At 37.7% G+C, this 25,195-nt stretch overlaps 1 protein-coding gene across 10 annotated transcripts in view; it reads right to left on the minus strand.

Annotated features, from left to right (window-relative positions):
* Window positions 1–25,195, minus strand: part of NOL4 (nucleolar protein 4) — a 426,742-nt gene that overhangs the window by 95,806 nt on the left and 305,741 nt on the right. For all 10 annotated transcript variants that reach the window (XR_006707305.1, XM_045457208.1, XM_045457200.1 and 7 more), the window contains one exon: window positions 13,587–13,700. Coding sequence is in view for 9 of the 10 variants with exons in the window: in XM_045457208.1 (XP_045313164.1) it covers window positions 13,587–13,700 (114 nt within the window). In the remaining variant the exon portion in view is untranslated. The remainder of the gene's footprint in view (window positions 1–13,586; window positions 13,701–25,195) is intronic.

Below are 25,195 nucleotides of genomic sequence, written 5' to 3' on the forward strand. Positions count from 1 at the left end.
GTTCTTCGAGTAAGAATTACCCAATAAATAGTCATTTAAGAAATAAATGCAAAAAGCTACAGAAAAAGTTCTGTAGTTTTAAAAAGCTCACATGCAGATCCTTTATAAGAATTTAAGAAAATACACTAATAACTGGGCAGTTCCCTAGAAGGGAAATTTTCCTCACACACATGGAGACATACAAAGCTTGACAGCTTCATTGGACTTCTCAAACTTGCTTCATAAGCAATAATAAAGGATAGAAAAATGCAACTCCATTAAACTAATGTGACCTTCTGAGTTCCACATCTGAAGTAGTATTCAAATTCTTGCATGTTATGAATGTATGATGGCATTAAGAGTTGAAATTTATGAAGCATTCTGATTTTCATTATTCAGAACATTACCCTGAAATAAAAAGGGAGCTAAACTCTTTGTACTGTATTAGTCTTCTTTTTTTCTTTTTAAAGAGAAATTCTGCTTCTAGTGAAATATGGAAAAATCACCGAAGGAAGGAAGAAAAATGGAGTGGGGGGGGGGGGCGGGGAGAAAAGAAAGTCTAACCAGAAATTAACTTTCCCAGGCCTGTGGCTTTCATAAAATAAATTTATTGAATGAAGTGGTCTGTAAGGTTCTCTGGAGAACTTTTTTAAATGTTTACTTTTGAGAGAGAGACAGAGAGAGAGAGACAGAGAGAGCATGAATGGGGGAGGGGCAGGGAAAGAGGGAGACACAGAATCCCAAGCAGGCTCCAGGCTCTGAGCTGTCAGCACAGAGCCTGATGTGGTCGTGAGATCATGACCTGAGCCAAAGTGAGACGCTTAACTGACTGAGCCACCTAGGCACTCCAGGAGCTCTGACTTTTTAAAATGAGTTGAGGGGCGCCTGGGTGGCGCAGTCGGTTAAGCGTCCGACTTCAGCCAGGTCACGATCTCGCGGTCCGTGAGTTCGAGCCCCGCGTCGGGCTCTGGGCCGATGGCTCGGAGCCTGGAGCCTGTTTCCGATTCTGTGTCTCCCTCTCTCTCTGCCCCTCCCCCGTTCATGCTCTGTCTCTCTCTGTCCCAAAAATAAATAAATGTTGAAAAAAAAATTAAAAAAAAATAAGTAAATAAAAATAAAAAAATTAAATGAGTTGAATATGTCCCATAGTAAAAATGGTAATTTAATAACTTGAAGAGGCTCTTCTGAAAAGTTGTTAGGTTAGCAGTCCCCAAGTGGAGTGACTTTGTAGATATTCCATACATGTATTTAAAACATCCCGCTGTTTCTCATTCTCCAGACACTATTTCTTTTTTAATGTTTATTTTTGAGAAAGAGAGAGAGAGAGAGAGTAGGAGAGGAGGGGCAGAGAGAGAGAGGGAGACAGAGGATCAGAAGTGGGCTCTGTGCTGTCATCAGAGAGCCTTACACGGGGCTCCAACTCATGAAACCGCGAGATCATGACCTGAGCTGAAGTCAGGTGCTTAACTGACTAAGCCACCCAGGTGCCCCTATTTGTTTTCTAAAGGTTTGAATCAAAGCCTACCTTCTGCCCCCAAGTTCTCAGGTTCCCTCACCTAGAAGTAATCATGGCTCATCGATAAATAACCAGTAGGAAAGACACCGGCATAGTAAAAAAGCTTTAATCACTGCTTTTTGATGGGAACCATAATGCCTCTGAGATTCAGATAAACTTTTCACCTACAGCTACCTATTTTATTATTTATGCTTACAGTTATAGCCATGACCTCTTTTTGTACCTTTGTTCTCTGCCTTCTTTCTGGAACTCAGAACCATGACGTCTATTAAATCTCAAGTAACTTTTCATGGAGGATTTTGGAGCGGGAGACTAAACACAAACCTCAGAGATGAAAGAGGTGACTGTTCCTGCCATGTGCTGGAGCTCCCCGAGTGCCCTTGAATATCGGGACCAGAATGCACTATTATGTTTTCTTATGTATCAAAACTAGCACCAAAACCAAGAAAGGTAAGAATATGGCATGCCACTAGAAGTGATTTAATGAGAAGTTTGATCTTAACATAGGAAGATCACTGGGCTTTCAACCTGATTGTATCATTTAAAGTGTTATTTTGATCTTGTTTATGTTCAAGGCAAACATTAAAAAGAACTTAGAGATGTGACTTGGATTTTGACCTATATATGCATCATTTTTCTCTTGATGAAAGGGTACGGGTAAGGCCTCTTAGAAAATAGGTGTGCATAAACTCCTCAAACAGTAGTGAGAGGTAGTCTTTCTTATATCCCATGAACAGGATGTAAATGAGAACAAATACAGGCATGTCCTGTTGTCATCTAGAAGCCATTGGGTTGTTAAAGGAAAATAATAATTAAAAAAAATGTTTAAGTTTATTTAATTTTGAGAAAGAGACAGAGCACCAGCAGGGGAGAGGGAGAGAGAGATAGGATCCAAAGCAGGCTCTAGGCTCTGAGCTGGTCTAGGCTCTGTGTTAAGAGCTCAGTGCCCAACGTGGGGCTTGAACTCACAAACCGTGAGATCACGACCTGAGCTGAAATCAGACGCTTAACCAACTGAACCACCCAGGTGCCCCAGAAAATAATCTTTAAAAAATATTGTTGACAAGGCAGAGAACACTGATAGTGAAGGAAAGATGTGGCTCCTTCCTGAGGGTGAGAAACGTAGGAGAAGAAGGGTGTCAATAAAGATCAATATTGCCAGCAAGCCTATCAGAAAGCCAGGCTCTTTTGACCATTATGAGAAAGAGGAAAATTACCAAGAAAGCAGGCTGATCTGCCTCTGGGGTTTTCTCTAGGAAATATTTTATAGGCTCACGTCTTCTGCAGTACCTGTGCCTGTAGGTAAGGCTCTAATATCAGAACAGCCCAAGCCTTGGTAAAGATTAATAACGAAATCCATGCTTAAAATTTACGATCACAAGACTTCTGTCATGAAATGAAGATACACTGAAAGTTTTGAATGAAATGAAATGAAAAAAAGAAAAGTAAAATAAGTGAAACAGAAACAAAAGTAAAATGATGTTTTAAGGAAAGCTAATATTCAGCTACCCTAACTACTCAGCTCTGCAGAAACCCCACTTCCCAAAGTGCTGAGTTATTGAGAGAAAAATGTGTTTCTTGAGGCCACGGGTCTCACTGTATTTACCACGTGAGTCATGTCAGTCATCATAAATCTCTTTAGGAAGCACAGTCCAATTTGTCAAGCCACTATATTATCTAATTTCATAATAAATGTGTGACTATGGCTAAATTTCCCCAATCCACACAATATTGTTGTTTCAGAGTACCTAGTGGGTTTTAAAGTGGTTAAAGAGAAAAGACAGGACAGAAAATGAATATATTATGAGAAATAAATTATAAAAATGAGTACATTTGGCATAAATTGAATATGGCAGATTTTCATTTATCTACTAAGCCTAAAAATAATTCATTTTAAAATAAATATTAACAAAGATGCTGTATTCACAGAGAGCGAAGTTAACCATATGTTCGCCTGACTTTGGCACCAAAAAGTATATAAACATAGTATGTGAATTTCTCCGTCTGAATTCAAACCACCTACCCATATCCTGACACTTATCCAGAAACTAATAACATCTGAATCCAAAGATGTACCTAAAAATCTAAAAAGAAATCATTTCTGTAAGAATGTGGGAGGGGTGCCTGGGTGACCCAGTTGATTCAGTGTATGACTCTTAATTTTGGCTCAGGTCATGAGCTCAGGGTTGTTGGCTAGAGCCTGCATCAGGCCCTGTGCTGCGTGTGGAGTCTGCTTAAGCTTCTCTCCCTCCCTCTTCCTCTACCCCTCTCCCTCTAAATTAATTAATTCATTAATTAAATTAATTAAAAAATAAAAAAAATAAAAAAGAATGTGCAAGAATTCTCGATGAAGCCAGAAAAACAAACAGTAAAGTAGACTGAGTGCAAAAAACCCCACATGGATATCACCCAAAAGGATAAAGGTTCTCAGCTTCAGATTCCCCATCCATAGAAGAAGGAAACCATTTACTCGACATGTTTCACAATATTATGAGGGGCCAATAAAATGATGCTTTCTGCATTACTATACAGATATAACTTGATACACCATTACACAAGGAAAATATGTACACTTTTTGGCATATGCTCAGCTTTGCATATCATCTCATTTAAATAGCAAGTTTGAGGGGCGCCTGGGTGGCTCAGTCCGTTAAGTGTCTGACTCTTGATTCCGGCTCAGATCATGACCTCACGATTTGTGAGATTGAGCCTGTACCAAGCACTGTGCTGTTAGTACAGAGAAGTGTTTGGGATTCTCTCTCTCCCTCTCCCTCACTCTCTGCCCCTCCCCTGCTTGTGCTCGCTCTCAAATAAATAAAACTTAAAAAAAAAATCAATAGCAAGTTTGAAATGATAGGTGGTAAGGAAAGTAATTCCTGTCTGAATCAGGACCTCACCTTTGCCCTCGAATCTCAATACTCCTTGTCCCTAGGCTTCTGAAGCTTTGTAAAAATAAGACATTTCAGTCTCCTTCACACTCCTCTCTGGCATGCATTAAAAGTCCAAATAACATCATATAAAGTGCCTACACAACCTAGTTTAAATCTTCATGTCCAATCTCCTGTCCTTGTATTTTTTCCCCCCAAGAATCTTGTTTCCATCACAGGAGACTGTGATTTTTAACACTCAAGAAGTTTTCATGCATGGAAATGCTCCATGTGTCCAAAATATCATCCTTCAGCTTTTTTGTCTGTCAGAATCTCCTTTACTTCCCAAGGTCCGGATCTAATAGTGCCTCCTCTGGGAAGTCCTCCTGGGTACCCTAGGCAGAATTAGGAGTGCTGTCCCCTGGCTCTTACAGCAATCTGGTCATGCTCTTATAATTTTGTTTATCATGCTAATTTCACTTATCTTTAATAGAATGTGAGTTTCTTGAGGAAAAGTATTATGTCTTATCCATCTGTAAACGGAGAATAAAAATACCTGTTCAGCAGCAATATTGTCAGAAATAACGGAATATCTACAAAAAACCAATCTAGTGCTACTAACCAATCTAATTGCTACTAAATCTAGCACTTAGTAAACCCTCAGTAAAGGTTCCCCTCTTCTTACTTGTTTCATGGCCTCTGTATATAGCAAAATATCTTCCATATAATGAATATTTGCTAAATAAACCACTTTAGAACTTATTTAGAAGCAATTTTCTCCTATTAACATTCCTATTCATATTCCTTGCTGATACAGATAAATGAAATATTTGAATAAGTACCCAGAGAAGTTAAAAAACCATGGAAAAAGAGTAAAGTTTAAAACTTTTTCCATTAAAAAGATATCTTGCAAAAACTCAAGTTGGAATTAATTCATATTTGATGTCCAGCTGCATTAAGCTAAGGCGGAAAGAATACAAACTCATAAAGCAATTATTTTGCTTACAAAATATCAACAGAATTCAGGTCAAGTATTCCTCCCCACAGAGCAAATAAAAATTCCGGTGAAAGTATTTTAACCCTGTTTCTCAAATATTAAATAATGTGCACAATAAGCTCAAACTTTTAAATTGGAGTGGTAAAAATGCATTATAATGACCCACAAAGGATATTTTATGTAACTGTAAAGCATTTTATTTTGGCATATATCTTTACTTTTCTTTAGTTGTTATACTTCTAAAACTTCTGTATGTTTACAAAAATGTAATGGAACATATAATATTACCATATTTTTATTATTGAAAAATGTGATTATACCCATTCCTAGAGTCTGCTCTGGTCTAGTAGAGGTATGATGATAGGTCTGCAGTAGTGAGAATGCTTGCCATCGTGTCTCTCTGGATTGGTTTACTGATTGGTCTATTCTTTGGTGCTCATGAATTCAAGGTCATGGTTTGATATCTACCGTGTTAGCTATTTCCCATATAGGAAAAAACTCTATTCCTTTAGAATATGATTATTCACTACATATTGCCAGGTCTTTTAGAGATGATGTAAGTAGGTAATTCAGCGCACACCCATCACAGAAAGAGAAGAGCCGTCAAGTGATGCCCTCCAATGGTGAGTGTGCAAATGGCGTATTTATGGATGATTCAAATGGATGAACTACGCATTTCTGAAGACTACAGAGCCTTATCTTTCTGTGGAGTTCTATTTGTAGCCAAGCACTGGATGTTGTGGTACCCCTGTTATAAATATCTAACGTAAAAATTTAATTGATGGTGACTTCAAAATTGGAAAGAATAGAAATGTAATTTTGGGAAAGATTTAAAATAGTTGAATGATGGATACAAAATGGAATTGTACTTCAAGAATAAAACTGGAATTAGAAATCACATATGGCTTAGTTTTTTTTTTTAACTGAGGGCATAACTGATATGGCCATTGATACTTAATTGCCTCACACCTGCGAAGAAATAAAAATGAAATCAAGGGACCCCATTATTTTTATCTGACACCATGGAATTTTTATTTATAGGCTCTGGTGAATTTAAAAACGAAAAGTAAAAGAAGGAGAAAAGGATGGAGGGAAAATTCATTTAATATGATAAATGCAAAACGTATGGAAAATTTGTGGGTTCTGCAGCTCAAGGCCAGTCCTCTTCAGATGGGAGTTACAGACTTAGGGGTTCACTATCAAAGAATGGATCTGTGAATTTATGATTCCCTTTCCTATTCAAACCCTAGACTAGTCTGTCTGTGTCGATGCTTCTTAAAGAGTGTTACCAACCACTCAGAGGGGACATTTGGAAAATATATAGCAGGTGACATAGGCACGAAGTGGATGGGGGGCCAGTTTCCTGGAAACTCCAGGCAGTCTTGACTGACTAAGAGCTGTCTCTCCTCCCATGTGGATTTTAAAATAAGTCCTTCTGGATATTTTGGGTGGGTGGAAGCCTACATACAATCACCTGAGCCTAAAAGTTCACTTCAGGTATGAACACAAAGTTTTTATGCATGCTTTTAAATATGCATTATTTCAGGCATATCACTACTATGTAAATCAAGGGAATATTGTACTGTGTATTGTTTGGAACTTTACCAATAGTTTTTCACCATCTGGAAAGTTCGTGTCACCAAGAGCGGTGAGCTGTCACATCACACGTATATCAGAGGACAGCTGTAGCTGCTGCTTCTTCAGTGATTTTAAATGGAACAAATGGTTTTAAAAAGCACAAGGATTGGATCAAAGCAGGGCTCTACCCTGAGCAACTCTGCACTCTTGGGAGAAGTTAGCTTTAGCCTCAGTTTCCTCACTTCGTTAAAAGCCATGACAATGGCATAAAATAGGCCTGGAAAACACCTCACACTGGACTGCATCCCCAAACACTTCTGATGCTATTCTTCACCTTAACATTACCATGAGTAAGGAGAATAAGGTCCCGTATAGTGAGATGACTTTGGGAAGTTTATTCTATCTAAATAGTTTTTAAAAAATTTTTTTTAACGTTTATTTATTTTTGAGAGAGACAGAGCATGAATGGGGGAGCATCAGAGAGAGAGGGAGACACAGAATCTGAAACAGGCTCCAGGCTCTGAGCTGTCAGCACAGAGCTTGACACGGGGCTTGAATTCACGGACAGCAAGATCATGACCTGAGCTGAAGTCGGACGCTCAACCGACTGAGCCACCCAGGCGCCCCTCTATCTAAATAGTTTTAAATTACACACGTCACAAAGGAAATACAATGTAATCCAAGAACTACCCTCTATGGCACTTTGTTGTCCTTCTATAGTGTATTTTCTCCTTCAGATGAGAGGAGCGTGCTGAAACAGATGTTGAAAGATTCAAAGATGTCAGGTTTTCTCTAAAATATCATGTTATAAATATGAAAGAAAAATGGTGGGAGCAGAATACAAGTTGAGGATGATTAAGAATGGGAGCCTGGGGGTGTGGGCTGGAAAGGAACAGAAATTGGTTTCCAGCTGCATCTCAGTTACTATCACATTGTTTCAATTTAAGCATGAAAACCTACTGAAAAATGTTGCTTTAAGTTGTGCATTTGTTACAGTTTATAAGTGGTACCAAAAGGACACCCAAGACAGAATGAAATAGGAAAGAAAAGCTGCCCGTCTTGAAAACTCTGTCTTGACCAGGGGGCTTCAGCTAGTTTTCAAAAATGTCCTTGAGAAAATAAAAAGTCTGTGTCAAAACTGCCACCATGCTTACACAGCTATATTTTCAACTTTGTATCCACAATTACATTTTTCTTTTGATAATATGCTCACTAATATGTCCACCCTAACAGAACATAGGAAGAATCATGACAAGAAGCAGGTCGCAAGGAATTCAGCACTGCCAAAGAAAACAGAGTAGCAGGAACTGTGTTAGGCTCACTCAGTATTTGTAGGTCCTGGCTGGTGCTTTCATGCTGGTTTACTAGCTCTGATTTTTTTCTTTTTAATTTAGCAAAACACCCAGTTTTCAGTAATTTTTCCCTTGACTTCTCACCCTTTATTATGTCACAAGCAACTAACAAGCCATGTCCCCTTGCCCCCTTCACTATGTTCTTTTCAATAGAGTCCAAGAGGTCACATCACAGCCTAGCATTGACTTCCCATCTGTCCTCATCACTGCAAAAGCAGTCACCTAGCACGTGTGCTGTGTTGTCCTTCACGAGGGCCGTGTCTGTTGCACTGATGCTGTCACAGCCCTTACCCCTTGGTTTTATGTGATCTCCAATATGGCACTACAAACCAACGGAAAGAACTGGGGATAGAGAAAAGAAACCAAAGAAACTCATATTATTCATGAATCCCTTAAGTTTATCAGTCATCAAGCCCAGGAATGAAACATATATCATCCCTTAAAAAAACAGCAAAAAATATACACCAATGGGAAATAAATCATCAGCAAGTAGCAGGTTCTAATCTCTCACTTTCTGCTTTTGTCTGTTCAGATGAACTGTAACCAAGAACCTTGAGAGATCTTTGTTTTTAAGGAAAGAGGAATGAAATAAAGACTGAACAAAGGCAATCTTTTAGTTGAAAGATAAGCTATGACATAGAATCATAAAAGTGAAGTCTGATTTTGACCAGTTTTTTGAATTGTCAGAGTGAGGAAGAATTTCCTACGGGCCATAAAAATCCAAGATTTTCACGTTAAAAGAAAAGAAATGCGGACTATATTCTATAATGCATTGAGGGTTGACCTCAGCTCTGTGAAATCTGATTCCGGATGAAACGGTAGTCTCCTGTCCTTGCCACTGGCTTGCCCCGGGGCTCAGGCTGCATAATAACCAGACTCGTCTGGATCGTGGTGCAAAGTGGGCATATGAAATAAAGTATTTAACACATCCATAACACCTTTCATGTTCATAGCTCAAACAGCTTTATAAAATCCAATTAATTCATCAAGCTTCATCAACTCTGAAGGACATACATAATTATAGCTCTCCGTGTGGCTATGCAATGGCAGCAAGCACTCAGATATGGGGCTTAACAGAATCCAGATTTAACTGTCCAATTTTTGAGCTTTCATGCACCTACAGAAAGGCAGGGATGTGATACAGAATCTCTGAGTCACCAGCAAATTCTAAGAGTTGTGAGTTGGGTTAAGAATGTGCACAGAAAAGGATAATCTCATTGCCAACACCCAAAAGAATCCTTCTCTCTCTTACTTGCGTAAAGAAGGTCTAGATCTAATTAGGAGAGGGCTGTCCCATTCGCATGCTTTGGTTGGCGGTGCACAATTACTTGATGGAACACTTTGTGTGGCATGTTAAATGAAATATGAGTTCAGAGTAAGCAGAAATAATTCATGGATTTTTAAGTATCTGTAATATATTTTATTTATTTTGAAATACTAAACACTCAATCAGTGTTCACAGTCTAGAACTCATTTCCCACATGAAGTGAGGCACTTTTTCAAGCTGATATTGAGGCAAAAATGTCCTGCCTGGAATAATTTGCTTACTGGGGAAACCTGGTTTGCTAGATATGAAAGAGCATAAATATCTTTATGATTAAAACAGATGGTTTCCCAACAGAACACTGCACTGTCAAAAACATTACAAGCAGAGGCACAAATGATAGGAGTCCTAAGAGTTTGTTCCAGGACACGGGTTTTCCCTCAGTGAATATAATCAATGGAAGGCAGCAAGACTGTAGAGAGATCTAGAGTGTCCGCCTCCCACAGTAGAAACACATTGTCTGATTTGCTCATTCAGCAGGGTGACCCTGTACAAATAACCCCTCTTCCTTGAGCCTTAGTTTCCTTATATGGACATGGGAATAATAGCACCTGCTTTCCATGGGGTGTTGAAATTACTAAATAGGAAAAAAAAAAGTCCCACAAAGCACCTATTAGGTTGCCAATAAATCACAGAATGTATTTTTTAAAATATTTTCTTCCATATCCCCCATAAATACCAGGTCCACTGAACACTTTTAAATTTTTTTTTTTTCAACGTTTATTTATTTTTGGGACAGAGAGAGACAGAGCATGAATGGGGGAGGGGCAGAGAGAGAGGGAGACACAGAATTGGAAACAGGCTCCAGGCTCCGAGCCATCAGCCCAGAGCCCGACGCGGGGCTCGAACTCACGGACCGCGAGATCGTGACCTGGCTGAAGTCGGACGCTTAACCGACTGCGCCACCCAGGCGCCCCAGCACTTTTAAAACCTGGAAAGAACGTTCCTCTGTGGGGAAAATATTGGACATCCCCTATTCCCAGGTGACAGAGCTTTGCAATAAATGACCACTGTGTAGGAGGACAGAAAAAGGAAACAGGTAACATGGGAAGCAGAGTCAAGGACCACTGATCCCCACCCATTCTGGCCCCCTGGTCCCTGGGCAGTAGTTAGAAGTCACTGTTCTCATGATTGCTAATAGTTAAAAGTTGCTAGTAGCTTTTCTTCAGTGGGTAGAAGTTCTAGGAAGCAATTCTGATCTCAATTTAAAGGCTGCCCAAATGAGTATTCCTTTCTGATAATAGGACACTTGTGTTAGTAAATAGCCGATCTTAGGACTGGAGGTAACATTTTCCTACCACTTAGGTATGCATGGAAGCATATACATAGGAGTTTGAATACAGTATAGCTCGGACAATATATGTAAACTTATTAAATGAGCTATGCTTTCATATGCCTTGCCTTATTGAATCCTCAAAAATAAACCTATGAATTTGATATATGTAACCTCGATTTGATAGATTAGGCCAACAGTGGTTAAGTTACTGGACCCAATATTGGTGGATATATAGAAGTATCACAGGTAGTTCATAGCACCAATCAGTCATTTAATTTTCATGACAACTGTATATATGACTGACACCATTCTAGAGTGTAGATGAGGTGGGATATATGTCAAGACAACACAGAAAAGCGCATTCAATCCCAGAATTCTATTATGTTGGTTTCTAGAATTATGATATTTTCTCAAATAGACTTCGTCTGACTTCAAAATTCCTATATCTGAGATACTAGTATTAATGTTTCTTTCTAGATTTATTGATGCCAAGGCAATGACAGACCATCAGTTACAATCTTTTCCTAGGCTAAATTTGTTGATGCTTACTATATGCCAGGCTAAGTACTTAACATAAATGTGCCATTTAGCATGCTCACAACAACGCTTTAGGATTAGAACTGTTATTGTTATCATGCCCATGAAGAAACTGAGGCACAGAGAATGGAGTAGCTTTCTGAAGGGCTATTAGTAAGAGTAGGGCTGACAAACCAAACCAGATGTACTTAACTCCAGAATGTGCCATCTTAATGACTGTGCTATATGGTATTGTATACAGGGCTCTGACTTGTTCCAAGTAAGATAGATTCTAGGCTTATAATAATGATAAAAGTCTCACGGAGGAATGCATATGTGCATAAACATGACTGGCCAAGGATGATTAACAAACTCAAAATAAGTATTTTCATATACATTTTATCTGAGGCTAATACTACATTTAAAAAATATTAACTAGGGGTGCCTGGATGGCTCAGTCGGTTAAGTGTCTGACTCTTGGTTTTGGCTCAAATCATGATCTCACAGTTCATGGGGTTGAGCCTCACGTGGACAGTGAGTGCACTGACAGTGTGGAGCCTGCTTAAGATTCTCTCTCTCCCTCTCTCTACCCCTCCCCCACTTGCACTGTCTCTGTCTCCGTCAAAATAAATAAACTCAAAAAAATTTTTTTAAATAAAAAAATATTAACCAGGGATTTCATATTTTGCATTGTTTAGAATTATTAGCACATGCCATATTAATAATAAACACATACAATTTTAAAATACTGCCATTCTGAAACATTTTGAAATATTTTGGTCCTGGACTGGAAATACTTGTTTTATATATATGTACATATACATACATATATGTATATATGTACACACATATACATACATACATATACATTATAAATATATATAATGTATATGTATATATATGTATGCATATATATACATGTATATATGTATATATGTATAGTATGCATATATATGCATATGTATGTATATATATACATGTATATATACGTATGCATATATATACATACATATATATACATATATATAATTTAAGACGCTCATTGGTCCGTAGGAAAAAACAAAATTAGACTGAAAATTTAGTCTTCTCATCCCAAACTCAACTAAAGATATGAAGCACCAGATCACTTGTTGTAAAAATAACTTAAAAGTCAGAACACAGCATACTTTTATGTGTAGCATTTAATATTGTGTGCTGTACTTTAGTATTTGATTATGGACAATTAAGAGGGCCAGAGATAAAAAGAACACAGAGAAAGGCATTCAGACCTGAGGAGGGGAGACCGACAGAGGCACATAAACCAAGGGAAAACTGAGCAAGACATAAGCACACAACGCCCGCAAAATGCACATGCCCACACCACATACAGCTACATCCCTAGGAAGGAGACACAGATAGAAGGATACTTAATGGGTATACAGTAAATGATTCATTAACGTGGAAGCAAGCCCAGGACATACATTTTCATTATTTTCTGTCCCCATTTTACAGCTTTCCAGTCTTTCAAAGTATGTGCTTTCAAGATTCCCAGAGCAATTCACTGACGTTTAGCAGCAGAGCAGGGGAAATTAAAGAGAGGTTCACTTTCACTCGAAATGAACACAATCGTGTCACTATTATAAACAATCAGGTAAATGTACAAAACGAACATAAATGATCAGTTAGAACCATTTATTTAAATAAGTAATTAGCCTGCAAATTGGATACTAGCCAGAATTTCTGATTTTACAGCTGTCCATTTTTAAAAATTTTTTATTGTTTATTTTTGAGAGAAAGAGAGACAGAGTGTGAGTAGGGGAGGGGCAGAGAAAGAGGGAGACACAGAATCCAAAGCAGGCTCTAGGCTCTAAGCTGTCAGCACAGAACCCGATCCCGATACAGGGCTTGAACCCACGAACTACACCGTGCGATCACGACTTGAGCTGAAGTCAGACACTTAACTGACTGAGCCACCCAGGTGCCCCACAACTGTCCATTTTTTCACCACGGAAAATGTAATGGATGCCCGCTGCTCTCATGATCCTGCACTTTCAACTTTCAATTCATATCATAAAGACCCCAAAACTCTACCTAAGAGTACTTCAAAATCCATCCCAGAGCTTTCGCCCTTCTACCTGAACCAGACTAACTGAACCATATTTGCAATAGCTGGTGTCCACCGACCCCGAGGCTCCTCGGTACCTGTTGTCTGTCCAGGCGCATCCTCTTGGCGGCATTTCTGCTCTCACTCTCACAGGCTGAAGCCAAGATACTCTCTGCAACTGCTGAAGTCAGGTGGGAAGGAATAGGTCGAGACTAAAAAAAAAAAAGAAAGAAAGAAAAAAAAGAGAGAGAGAGACATGAAAAATTATTAACAGACCCGTGCAATTCTCAGAAGAGCTCATAGGATGTGCAGGAGTATCCATTTATTTCGACTAAATTAATTTTGATAAAAAGAGGAAATGGAAATTGCAAAGATGAAAAATGAAAGCTAGTTAGAGGTTAAAGCTATAGTTGCTACACAGATCCATCAGTCATTCCCAGACCTCCACATTCCCAAGTATTTTGTCTGGGCCATTACGCTGGAACTTGAACAGGTGGTGACAAAATGCTGACTGGGTTTTGCAAATAAAAGAAGTGCCTTAATTCTTTCAAAACACATGACAATGCACAACAAAACAAAAGCAAGTGACAAGGCTGAAACATAGCTGGAAAAATGGACAGACACTCAGACCATGTCAAACAATCTTAATATGAAATATGAGTATTTACAGTTGAAGTTGTGACACATTTGGTGTGACTAAAATCCTCTAAGAAAGCTTAAATACAAACCAAAAAGTCAGTCCTAGAACAATTTTGATATAATAAAAGTTTGATATTTTCATCTGAGCTGTATGTGTACCTACATGTTTTATTTATAAAATAGGAGTCGATATTATTAACTTAATAGATACATGTTGGAAATCCATCTTCTGTATAGTCCATGCAGAAATTAATTAACCCCCCAACTAAGCTCGTAATTAACTTCAAATTGTTTGCAACTCTCCATATCATTTGTGATAATCAGAAAATTTTTCCATTTTCTTTTCCCCTAATTACGTGCAAAATCATCTAACTGAAAGATGAAGTGCTTAATGATATTGAACAGTTTTTTAATGAAGATAAGCAAATGACAGATAAGAAATAACATGACAATTTAGCCAGATAAGTTAGCCAAAGATGCAATTACAAAATAAAAATACCCTTTGGGAAGTTAGCCTATATAATGACATGCCACCTTAGAGTTTTCAAAGCCTCAATCTCAAATATGTATGGATGCCATTTATTAGAAGCCTCTGACCTAATAGATACCTTTTAATTTTTTTTAAGTGAATATGAGCATGCCTTTATGGCACTTGATTCATTTTGCTAAGTCTAGCATGTAAAATGTGCTTTAGCAAATTGACCCATAGGGTTTATATCTCAATATTATGGAACAGCTAAATTCAGACCATCAATGTTTTCACAGATATTCGTCAGTGGAATTTGTATAGTGTACGAAGAGACCAGGCTCTGACCTTGCGTGACCTAGGAAACAATTTCTGTAGCTGCCTCAGCCGCCCTCCTCATGCTTCCACCTGCAAAGTCACCTCTATAGACAAAAGGTAAGAAAGGTACAGGGTACTGTCTCCACTGTGAACCCTGTGAGATGCCTGAAATGACATCTGGACAACTTTGATAATAATGCGTTAGGATATCTGGAAATGCTATTTTTTTGAAAAGAAAAAAAAGAGAGAGGCCCCTGAGGTGGCAGTTAAAAGCAGCAGATGCATTTTTAGAAAGAAATCAGAAAGCCAGAATTTGTGTAGGGAACAGAGAGGAGGGTCAAATCAGATAAATTAAAAAAAAAAGTCATAAAGATGTAAACATAATTTCAAAAGTCATATTGCTTCTTTATTTCATTCGTACTTCCCTGAGTATGGATAAGATAATCTAGCTCAGAACCAAAAACATATTGAGCCACAAAATCAGTGTCTCATGAAAGGACACAACTCTGGCCACAGCTTGGCTCAAAACTACAATCTAAACCACACGGGAATTAGGTACACGATGTTGTTTTTCCTCAATTGAATTATTTGGAGGCAAAGATATTGCAGAAAACAATGAGAATAGGAACATTCCATTATGGAAAAGGAAAAATTATTTGATTGTAGCTAACATTATTCAAATAGAAGTGACAGTTCACATCATTATAAACTACATTATTAGACCTTTCATCTGGTTCTAGGGACTGAATTAACACAATCTAAATAAAACATCAGCAGCCTCTCTTTTCTTGATGTAATTATTGACAGACACATGAAATTCAGAGAGATGTATTTCTGCTCTTCATTATCTTTATTTCTATCAGGTATCTCCATTCAAAATTAGGAATATATAAAGCTGTGGAACTTTATTCAGCTGATTCGATTGTAGCAATAAACACACACCTTCTTAAACACATAAAGGTTTGTTGAACAGATAAAACAAAAGGTAAAATATCCCTGTAATTAAAATTAGCTTTTCTTTTCAAATTCTTTTTAATTTTTAAAATAAAATGGGAAATAACTTTCACTAGAACAGTAAAAGTTATTAGGCATGATAATCTATATAATTTCCTTTTCAGAGAACAGAGAAAGTTGGGTCTTTTCCAGATAAAGGAAATTGGTCTTCTTAGAAACTAGAATAATGTCCTGGCCGAGAGAGAGGCTAGATCATTTTTAAGGTCACTGGATAGCCTAATATTTCAAGATTTTGGGAAAAAAAATCAACTTCAAGATAAAGCAGTCATGTACTTTTCCTATTAAGTGCAAAAAAATAAGTAGAAGCAAAGATCTATGATAAACATTGCCAGTAGGTAAATATATAATTTTGAAAATACGGTTGTTCTGAGCTTATTGTAGAATTATAGCTTGGTAACTGTAAATAGCCATAGAAATCATTCAGTACAAGTTTCTTCTCTGAAGTCTGAAGAAACTGAAACCCAGGTAAGTGATTTGCTAAAGGACAAGTTGACTAGATATAGAAACCAAGGTTCCTGTCTCCTAATTCTCAACCCTTCCATTGTCTAAATTCTGTTGTATACTTAGTACTTTTATGTAATTTATCATTAATGGAAAATACTGTAGAAAAAAATCCTTACACACACTCTGTTGCGTTCAATATGCAGACCAAAGACAACCCTTATGTGTGTATATGACAGTCATGCTCATTGGAAAGAAAGGCAGAATGAATAAAATCTATATTACAGTTTAATATACATGTATTTTTCAAAGAATTTCCTATATCTTAAGTGAATAATAAAATATATACCCCTAAGTAGAAACCACTACCATCCTAATTTTAAGATAAATATAACACCTAACTCATACTGAGTGGTTGGGATGGGCAGACATAATATAAGAAGCTGAGATTCATTATCTAATTTAATTTTCCAAGCAACTCTTGAGAAAAATATTTATAATACTCCTATTGAGGAAAGATAAATTGAAGTTCTGAGAAATCATATAACTTGCCTGAGATCACACAGCTATGTATGTGGAAATACCTGAATTCATATCTAAGTCTGATGATAAGTTGGGAGTAATAGTTAATTCCTAGTAAAGAATTATTGCCAAAGTACACCAAAAGTCTCAGTAGCTTAAACAAAGTTAGAGATCTTAAATATTACACACTCCTACAGAGAAATCCATTTACAGCTAACTCAATTTTGCATTTAAGCAAAGAGTATATTAGGATCTCACTAAAATTCTTCTCTTTTTTTTAAATTTTTTTTTTCAACGTTTATTTATTTTTGGGACAGAGAGAGACAGAGTATGAACGGGGGAGGGGCAGAGAGAGAGGGAGACACAGAATCGGAAACAGGCTCCAGGCTCCGAGCCATCAGCCCAGAGCCCGACGCGGGGCTCGAACTCACGGACCGCGAGATCGTGACCTGGCTGAAGTCGGGCGCTTAACCGACTGCGCCACCCAGGCGCCCCTAAAATTCTTCTCTTAAAGAGACTGAAATTCTCCTAACATATTTTCCTATTCTTTAAAAACCTTTCTTCACTAATAGCACAAAAATAAGTTTAACTTTTCTCAGTTCTGTCACCTACTCTACACGGACGCAATATAAACTCACGCGGTTTTCATGTTGGAGAAACCAGAAGTGCCAAGACATCACTGTATATGAAACATAAGAAAACCTTAGTTTTGTGCCCAAAATGAGAATAAGGAGCCAGGCAGGGTTCTTTCTTTCCCTGTGAGGCAATCTGTTAAAAATTCCCTTGGTTCTAATACTGATGAGTCAATAATGAATGCCAATGCTTTCACCACCCTTGGAGCTCCATTATGCTGCGCTTGGATAGAAGATACTAAAATTGCAAGTCTTTTGCTTATTGTCCTTCCATAATTTGTTCTTTCATAATTTGTACTCTCATAAGTACTTCGCAACTCTGAAGTACTTATACCAAGATAGTAAGAAGGAAATTAATCATTTTTGCTCCTTATCAAAGTGATTTTATCATAGAGGAATTTAAAACTATTATTTACTGTGAGTTTTGAGAACTATCTTCACCAGAACTCTCCTTCACCACATTTGATGGTAGAGAGCTTACTCTAATACTCCCGCATTTGTGTCTTCCTGGAAGGTAATTAGCAGAATGTGTTAAGGACCGTAGTCATGGATTCCACCAGGGACAAGTGCTGAAATTTCCCTCTTACATTGGTAAGAGTGCCCATGAAACACAAAAGCCTCCATGTGATAACCTAAGGGTATTTTTGACAAAAAAAATGCATAGAATTCAATAGATAATTTATGAAAAACAACACTTCTCATGTTGGTTAAACATAGCTCAGTAAATATACTGTTTGGTATCTAATAAGATTTTTAAATGATGATTCAAAAATATATGTAACTATACTGTCTACATGATCTACACCTGGAATGAGATTTTTTACCTATTTCTTACCCTAGAGAGGAGATCATGCTAACTACCCTCGCTAATTATCTCTTCGTAATTAACTGTCGAGTTGAACTTTCCCTAGCACTGTTCTTATTGCAATAATTATCTATGACCAAATCAGTGGTTGTTTCATTAAACAGATGGCTAAGCTGTCGCATGGAACTTTTGGAGTTTAAAAAGTCACATTTTAATTGGGGACTTAAGATGTGATTGCTGTTGGCACAACATAAATGTGCCTTTCCTTATAGTTACATGTAAAACTTAATACCACACCAACAAACTAGTCCACTTTTTGATCTCAAAACTATAAACTACACAATGTTAGTGTCCTCAGAACTTCTGCTGTACATTTAGGATGCTCCAGGTTTGTTTTTTTTTTAATAAAAAAGTAAAGATAAATCATGACTGGGGGCACCTGGGTGGCTCAGTCAGTTAAGCATCCAACTCTTGATTTTGGCTCAGGTCATGATCTCACAGTTCGTGGGTTTGGGCCCCATGTCAGGCTCTGTGCTGATAGTCCGGAGCCTGCTTGAGATTCTCTCTCTTCCTCTCTTTCCTTCCCCCACTTGCATAGACAAGAAACGTAAATTTAAGTTTAATAAACTTAAAAAAAATAAATCATGACTATAAGACTGTATTCATGGATTTATAGTACTTACTCGTGGCAAGGCTCACTAGCCTCCAGGGTTTAAGCATAACTAAATCAAGTGTTAAATGAGACCAGATTTGGAACAACTGTGATATCTACCCAAGATTTTATGTAGAATGAGCTCTTTCAAGATAATTAAAGCAAATGATACATTACTCAGAATTGACATAGGACCCTAAATTATTTTTCCTAATCTTGTTACTTTCTAGAATACATAATTTAAAAATTCTGCAGCTTAGATGATATGCATATTTTATCTCCCACCAAATGATATATCTATACCTAAAGGGATAATTGTTACAGGCTGTGTAGAAAGTTGTAGCTCCTAAGGGATCCCTTCAATTAATCAAGCAGCTTCATTTGTATCCATCAGTGGAATAAAGTAATAGTTTAGTGATGAAGTGACTGACTTGAATATTATTATGAAATCAGCTACTTGCAATCTGACCGCTTTTGCTTTTTAATCTCTCTGAGCCTCACTCATTCTTCTAGGTATCATTAATTCTATTTTTTGCAAATGGCAAAACCAAGGCTCATTCAGTAAGTTGTGAATAAGAAAAATAATATCTATATCATGGGCTAATTTTTGGAATTCCATGATGAAGTAATGTACATAAAGTCACTGATATATTCACTTATTCAACAAACATATCTAATAAGCACATTCTATATGTCAGAAAGTATGTCATGTTCAGATATATTAACAGTATCAATACTGTCTCAGACATCACAGTTTACAATCTAATATATGCCTAGCATGTAGGGTGTAATACACGTGCAATAGAATATGTTAATTACAGACTTGCAACCTTTTACCAGCAATTCTATAATGCTAATATTGTATAAACTGAGAATTGTTTCAAAAACTTTGGGGAAGTTTGGCAGAAAAAAACTGATATGGCCTTTTCCCTACTTTCTGTGAATATTCCGATCTTTTATGTCAGAAATACTAATATATTTGTATATGAGCTGCTTTCCCAGACTCTGTTGCAAGGTTATGCAATAACTGGAATATATACTCTATCATGTTCCCCAAATCTGAAAAGTTCTGAATTTTGGACCACATATGATCCAAGGTTTCAGGTAAAGCTTGTGGATGTGGACTAAAAACACAATTCAGTTGTTCTTACCTCATCCTAGATGGTTTTGCTGGACATTATGAGAAAAGAGCTTCATTGACCTCACCCTGGCCATGACTATCATGAGAGCTCATCCATCCAAGAGATGGATATATGATCTAAATAGGACTAAAGTCCTTTCATGGGAAGGGTGACCTGGAGCTGGAAGACTGCTCTCGGATGCTAAGTAAGAAGAGGGGCTTAGAGCTGCTGATGGCAACATTTTCCAGCAGGTAGCAAGGACCTGAGAGGAAGAAGCCTGGTTGAGAAATGGGGGATCAGCAAGCCGCTGACGTCTGGCCCCATGGATCCAGCTATGTGTGAATCCTTGGATGTTCCAGTTTGAGAAAATTCTCTTGACCTATTTAAAAGGAGTTTGAAAATGTATTTTCAACAAAAATGCTAATTAGTCTTCATCTAAGCTTTGACAACAATTATGAATTAATAGTATGCACTTTGGCCTTAATTTTAGAGCATCATTGGCCGTTAATAATGATCTTTCACAAATAAATGAGGATTTAATGTCATATTTAATACTCAGAAGCCCAGTTTGGCTAATCCCATCTGATAATACTTTTGATCAAGACCAGAAAAACTGAATTATCAACTAAAGTGACATTTTCATTTTTTAAAAAATGTTTATTTATTTTTGAGAGACAGAGAGAGACAGAGTGTGAGCAGGGGAGGGGCAGAGAGAGAGAGAAATACACAGAATCTGAAGAGGCTCCAGGCTCTGAGCTGTCAGCACAGAGCCCGACGCGGGGTTCAAACTCACAAGCGTGAGATCATGACCTGAGCCGAAGTCGGATGCTTAACCGACTAGCCACCCAGGCGCCCCGACATATTTTCATTTTTAACTAAGTGACTACTTGAAATATCCACTAGGAAACATCCTTTAATTCTGAAAACAACTGACTAGATATGCTTATGATTGTTGCCGATCATGGCATCTTTGGCCCTAATAGCTTATTTGTGAAACCTAAAACTGTATACAAAATCTATTCACTTGGTTAATGTCACTACCTGTTCACACAAACTGCCAAATAGATGAAAATATTTTTTAAAATAGGATTTCAAGAGTTAAAAAGAGTTAAAATTAAATGTAACTTTTTTTCTCCAGGGATATATTTTTTTCCCTATTAGATTTTCAGTCAGCAATCACTTTTTTTTGTTTATTTTTTTTTTTTTAATTTTTTACTTTCTAATTTACATCCAAGTTAGCTGGCATATAGTACAATAATGATTTCAGGAGTAGAGTCCAGTGATTCATCCCCTACATATAACACCCAGTGTTCATCCCAACAAGTGTCCTCCTTAATGCCCCTTGCCCATTTAGCCCATCTCCCCACCCACACAACCCCTAGAGCAACCCTCAGTTTGTTCTCTGTATTTAAGAGTCTCTTATGTTTTGTTCCTCTCTCTGTTTTTATATTCCCTTCCCTTATGTTCGGCTCTTTTGCATTCTAAATTCCACATATGAGTGAAGTCATATGATATTTGTCTTTGTCTGACTAATTTCACTTAGTATAATATCCTCTAGTTCTATCCACATTGTTGCAAATGGCAAGATTTCCTTCTTTTTGACTGCTGAGTAATAATCCATTGTATATAAGCACTTTTAAAACTGAAATGCCAACTACGGAAGACTGTGAAACACATAGCACACAATAAAAATGAGCTTATCTCCCAACTAATTTCTACCACAAAGGAACACATTAGTCAATGTCCATTCATTCATCTTTCACTTGACAATTTCAATTCAGTTGAATTGAACAGGAACTGAGCAGCTTTCCTGAGCAATTAACTGTACTCTAGGTAAGACATTGTAGGTGATACAGACATGAACAGGTTAAGCAGCATAATACTCAAGGAACATAACTTCTTGTAAGGGAGCTAAGGCCCATATATAAATAACAGCAATATGAGACAGGAGCAAACTACAAAAGATGTACCACAAAGTACAATTTGCACACAGAAGAGAGAGAGATTTAAGGCTGCTTTTAGTGAGAAGTGAGCGCTGTCTAGATAGAGACATTTGATTTAGTCTTCCAAATAGTTCAAGAGATTGAGATAGTGAGGGTGTCCCAGTAAAGCCAGCCATGGCACACAATTTCAGATGAGACTGCATTTTATCATGTTCCTTGGATACCAGGTACTATGCGAGGTGGGAGTTTTTCCATTTGTTATTTCCAGTGACCAAGTGATGTTGGTTTTCATGTGCAAAATAAATGCTATTTGTTTCTGTTTTTCCCCTGAGGAAGCTGAAACTTACTTATACAAGGTCCACCGGCAATAACTGGTAAAGGAGGGCTAAGAACCAAGACCCTCTGACTTTAAAAATCAAGGTTTTTTTGTTTGTTTGTTTGTTTGTTTTCAGATTTTCTCACCAATGGTGCTAATTTTCCACTGTTTCCTTCAGGGCACAGCTTCCTTCTGCTTGGAGGACATTTCAGCTTTTCCATAGACAGCCTGTAAGTGGTAACCTTGGTCACTGAAGTGGTGCTTTGTTTTTCACTCTGGAAGTACAGTTTAGCTGGGCTTTGATTTGTGAATTAAAACTAGTTTCTCTAAAAAAATAAAAATCGAGACTTTTTGTCCTTGGTCCCTTACAGACGGTCTTCTGGCATCTATTTTGAAGACAAGACGTGTGTCCATTCTGCTTTTACGTTTTAGATAATCTCTTGTTTCTTCATAGTGACCTTTAAGAATTTCTTGGGACTTCTGTACTTTCACTAGGATCCACACAGGCACAGATTTGTTTCTGTTTATACTGCTCAGCACGAGTCTACTTCCCTGCTCTTAGGACTCACCAGTTTACTCAATTCTATAAAATTCTCCCTTCTCATCTGTTTGAATTGTTGTCCTTATTCTAATTTCTCTTCTAGAGTGCCTATTAGATCTATCTTTACCATTCTATTCTCCACCTTAATTCCTTTTTCCTATTTCTCTTCTCGTTTTCTGTAATTTCCCCTTGATAGAGGAGTAGCTCTTTCAGAGTCCCAGTTTTTTTTTATATAATTCTCAGTTCATGTTCCTGTCTAGTTGCAAACTAAAATACACATCTCCTGAACTTTAAGTGGGCATTCAGACTACAACCCTGACCTGTTTTGGCCTACATTCACTTTTTCTATCTTCCTAGTCTGTTACCCTACCAAATTAAAGACTTACAATTATGGCTAGGAGTTTTCTATCAGTTTCACAGCCTGAAATTTTCTTTCTTTTGATCTTATCTGGTTATTTAAAAGGTTGTTATATTTTACTTAGTATCTGTGTATTTGTAGAGGGAAGGTGGTGGGTGGGCTCTATGCGGGATACTCCATAAGGCTTAGGTCAACATTTTGCTAAAAGATCCAGTGCTAAGTAACTCTGACAACTATGTTGGCTATATTCCTTACACTCTATTTACTCATCAATCTTAATATATCTAGTCAACAATGAGAGAATAGCACCCATAGTTCCTAAGTAAGGAAAAATCAGTGGACCAAAAGGGCACACACTGAGGAAAGTACCAGAATCCCATGTGATGGCTTAAGGTGAGAAATGAACTAATTGAGCATATTAGAAGAAAGAGCAGAAAGAGGCTAGATTATATTCTCAATATTTCTTATACATTATTACATATAATACCCCAACATCCAACTTCTTTAGATAACTGGAGATTCAGAAAAATCACACAAAGTTGTACAGGAATTGAACCTAGGTCTCTCAGTTTCAAGAGCCCATACTCTATTACACTAAGAAATTTAGAATTTGTTCTGAGATGGCAAAAGTCTGACACCATCAAAGCCAGAACTGAGGAAGACTACTCTAGGAGCAAAAGCAGGTTTCTCATAAAGCCAGTGAAGTTTAGATACCAGGGTTCCTTAACTAGATGGGACTTCCAGAGTTTCTGGATATTGTAAGCATTCTAGGTAGGGAGGGGAAGCCAAGTTAAAATCAGTAACTATTCATATGTGTGTCTGAAAATTGTCAAAAGAGGTGTCAAAGGAAAAGGGTCTGAATCTTCAAGACTTCTGTTTCGTTAAAATTTTTGGTGTTTTCTTACTATAAACAAATATTCATCCTTCTACATAATTTTTTGCTCACAATTTTATAGTATATTTCTTTTAATATAAGGCCCCAATTTTATAAATTTCGGGCACAAATCCTAGGTCTGTTCCTGCCTCAGATAGAGGGGAGGGAAGGAGGGTAAGATGCAAATAGAGGAGTTAGAATTCTGTATGAGTACAGGTATGAGGTGTGAAGGGAAAGAACTAAAATGGTAGCCAATAAAATTCAAAATTATTGGACTGATTTGGGAAACACAGTAAAGGAAGAATCAACAGAATTCAATGAGCGGTAGGATGCAAGCCATAAGTGTAAGGAAGTCTAATTCCATTCCAGGTGTATGAATACGGCTGCAAATCACAATAGTGGTGCTATTGCCAGAAAAAGGCAAGTCAAGAAGAACTTACAGGCGATTTGGTAGATGAGGTGAAAGACCAGTGGCGAGGATGGATGATGGAAAATACAAAGAGTTCAGTGAAGATATAACAATACATTTGTCCAGCATCTGGCTGACATTTCAGTAAAATACAAAAGCTCTGCAGGCGACTGGACTTCCACTGCCAGAGTTGCTTATACAGAACAGACCTCTGCGGCTGTGGATAAGGTAAGACACAGTACATGGCCAAGCCAAGGATCTCAGGAAGTGGCCCCAAAGCAAGAAAAAGAAAATGAGGAGGGAGAGCAACAAGATGCTCAAGAAAATGGGGGCGAGTTCATTAAGAATACAATGTTTGGGGGCGCCTGGGTGGCTCAGTCGGTTAAGCGTCCGACTTCGGCTCAGGTCACGATCTCACGGTCTATGAGTTCGAGCCCCACGTCAGGCTCTGTGCTGACAGCTCAGAGCCTGGAGCCTGCTTTGGATTCTGTGTGTCCCCCTCTCTCTGCCCCTCCCCTGCTCATGCTCTGTCTCTCTCTGTCTCAAAAATAAATAAAAACATTAAGAAAAAAAAAGAATACAATGTTTGATCTGGTGCAAAGGCAGTCATGTGGTCTTTTAAAAAACCAATTCAATGGGTTGGTGAGAACCAGAGT

The sequence above is a fragment of the Leopardus geoffroyi genome, chromosome D3 (assembly GCF_018350155.1).
Source record: "Leopardus geoffroyi isolate Oge1 chromosome D3, O.geoffroyi_Oge1_pat1.0, whole genome shotgun sequence".
Classification (NCBI taxonomy): domain Eukaryota; kingdom Metazoa; phylum Chordata; class Mammalia; order Carnivora; family Felidae; genus Leopardus; species Leopardus geoffroyi.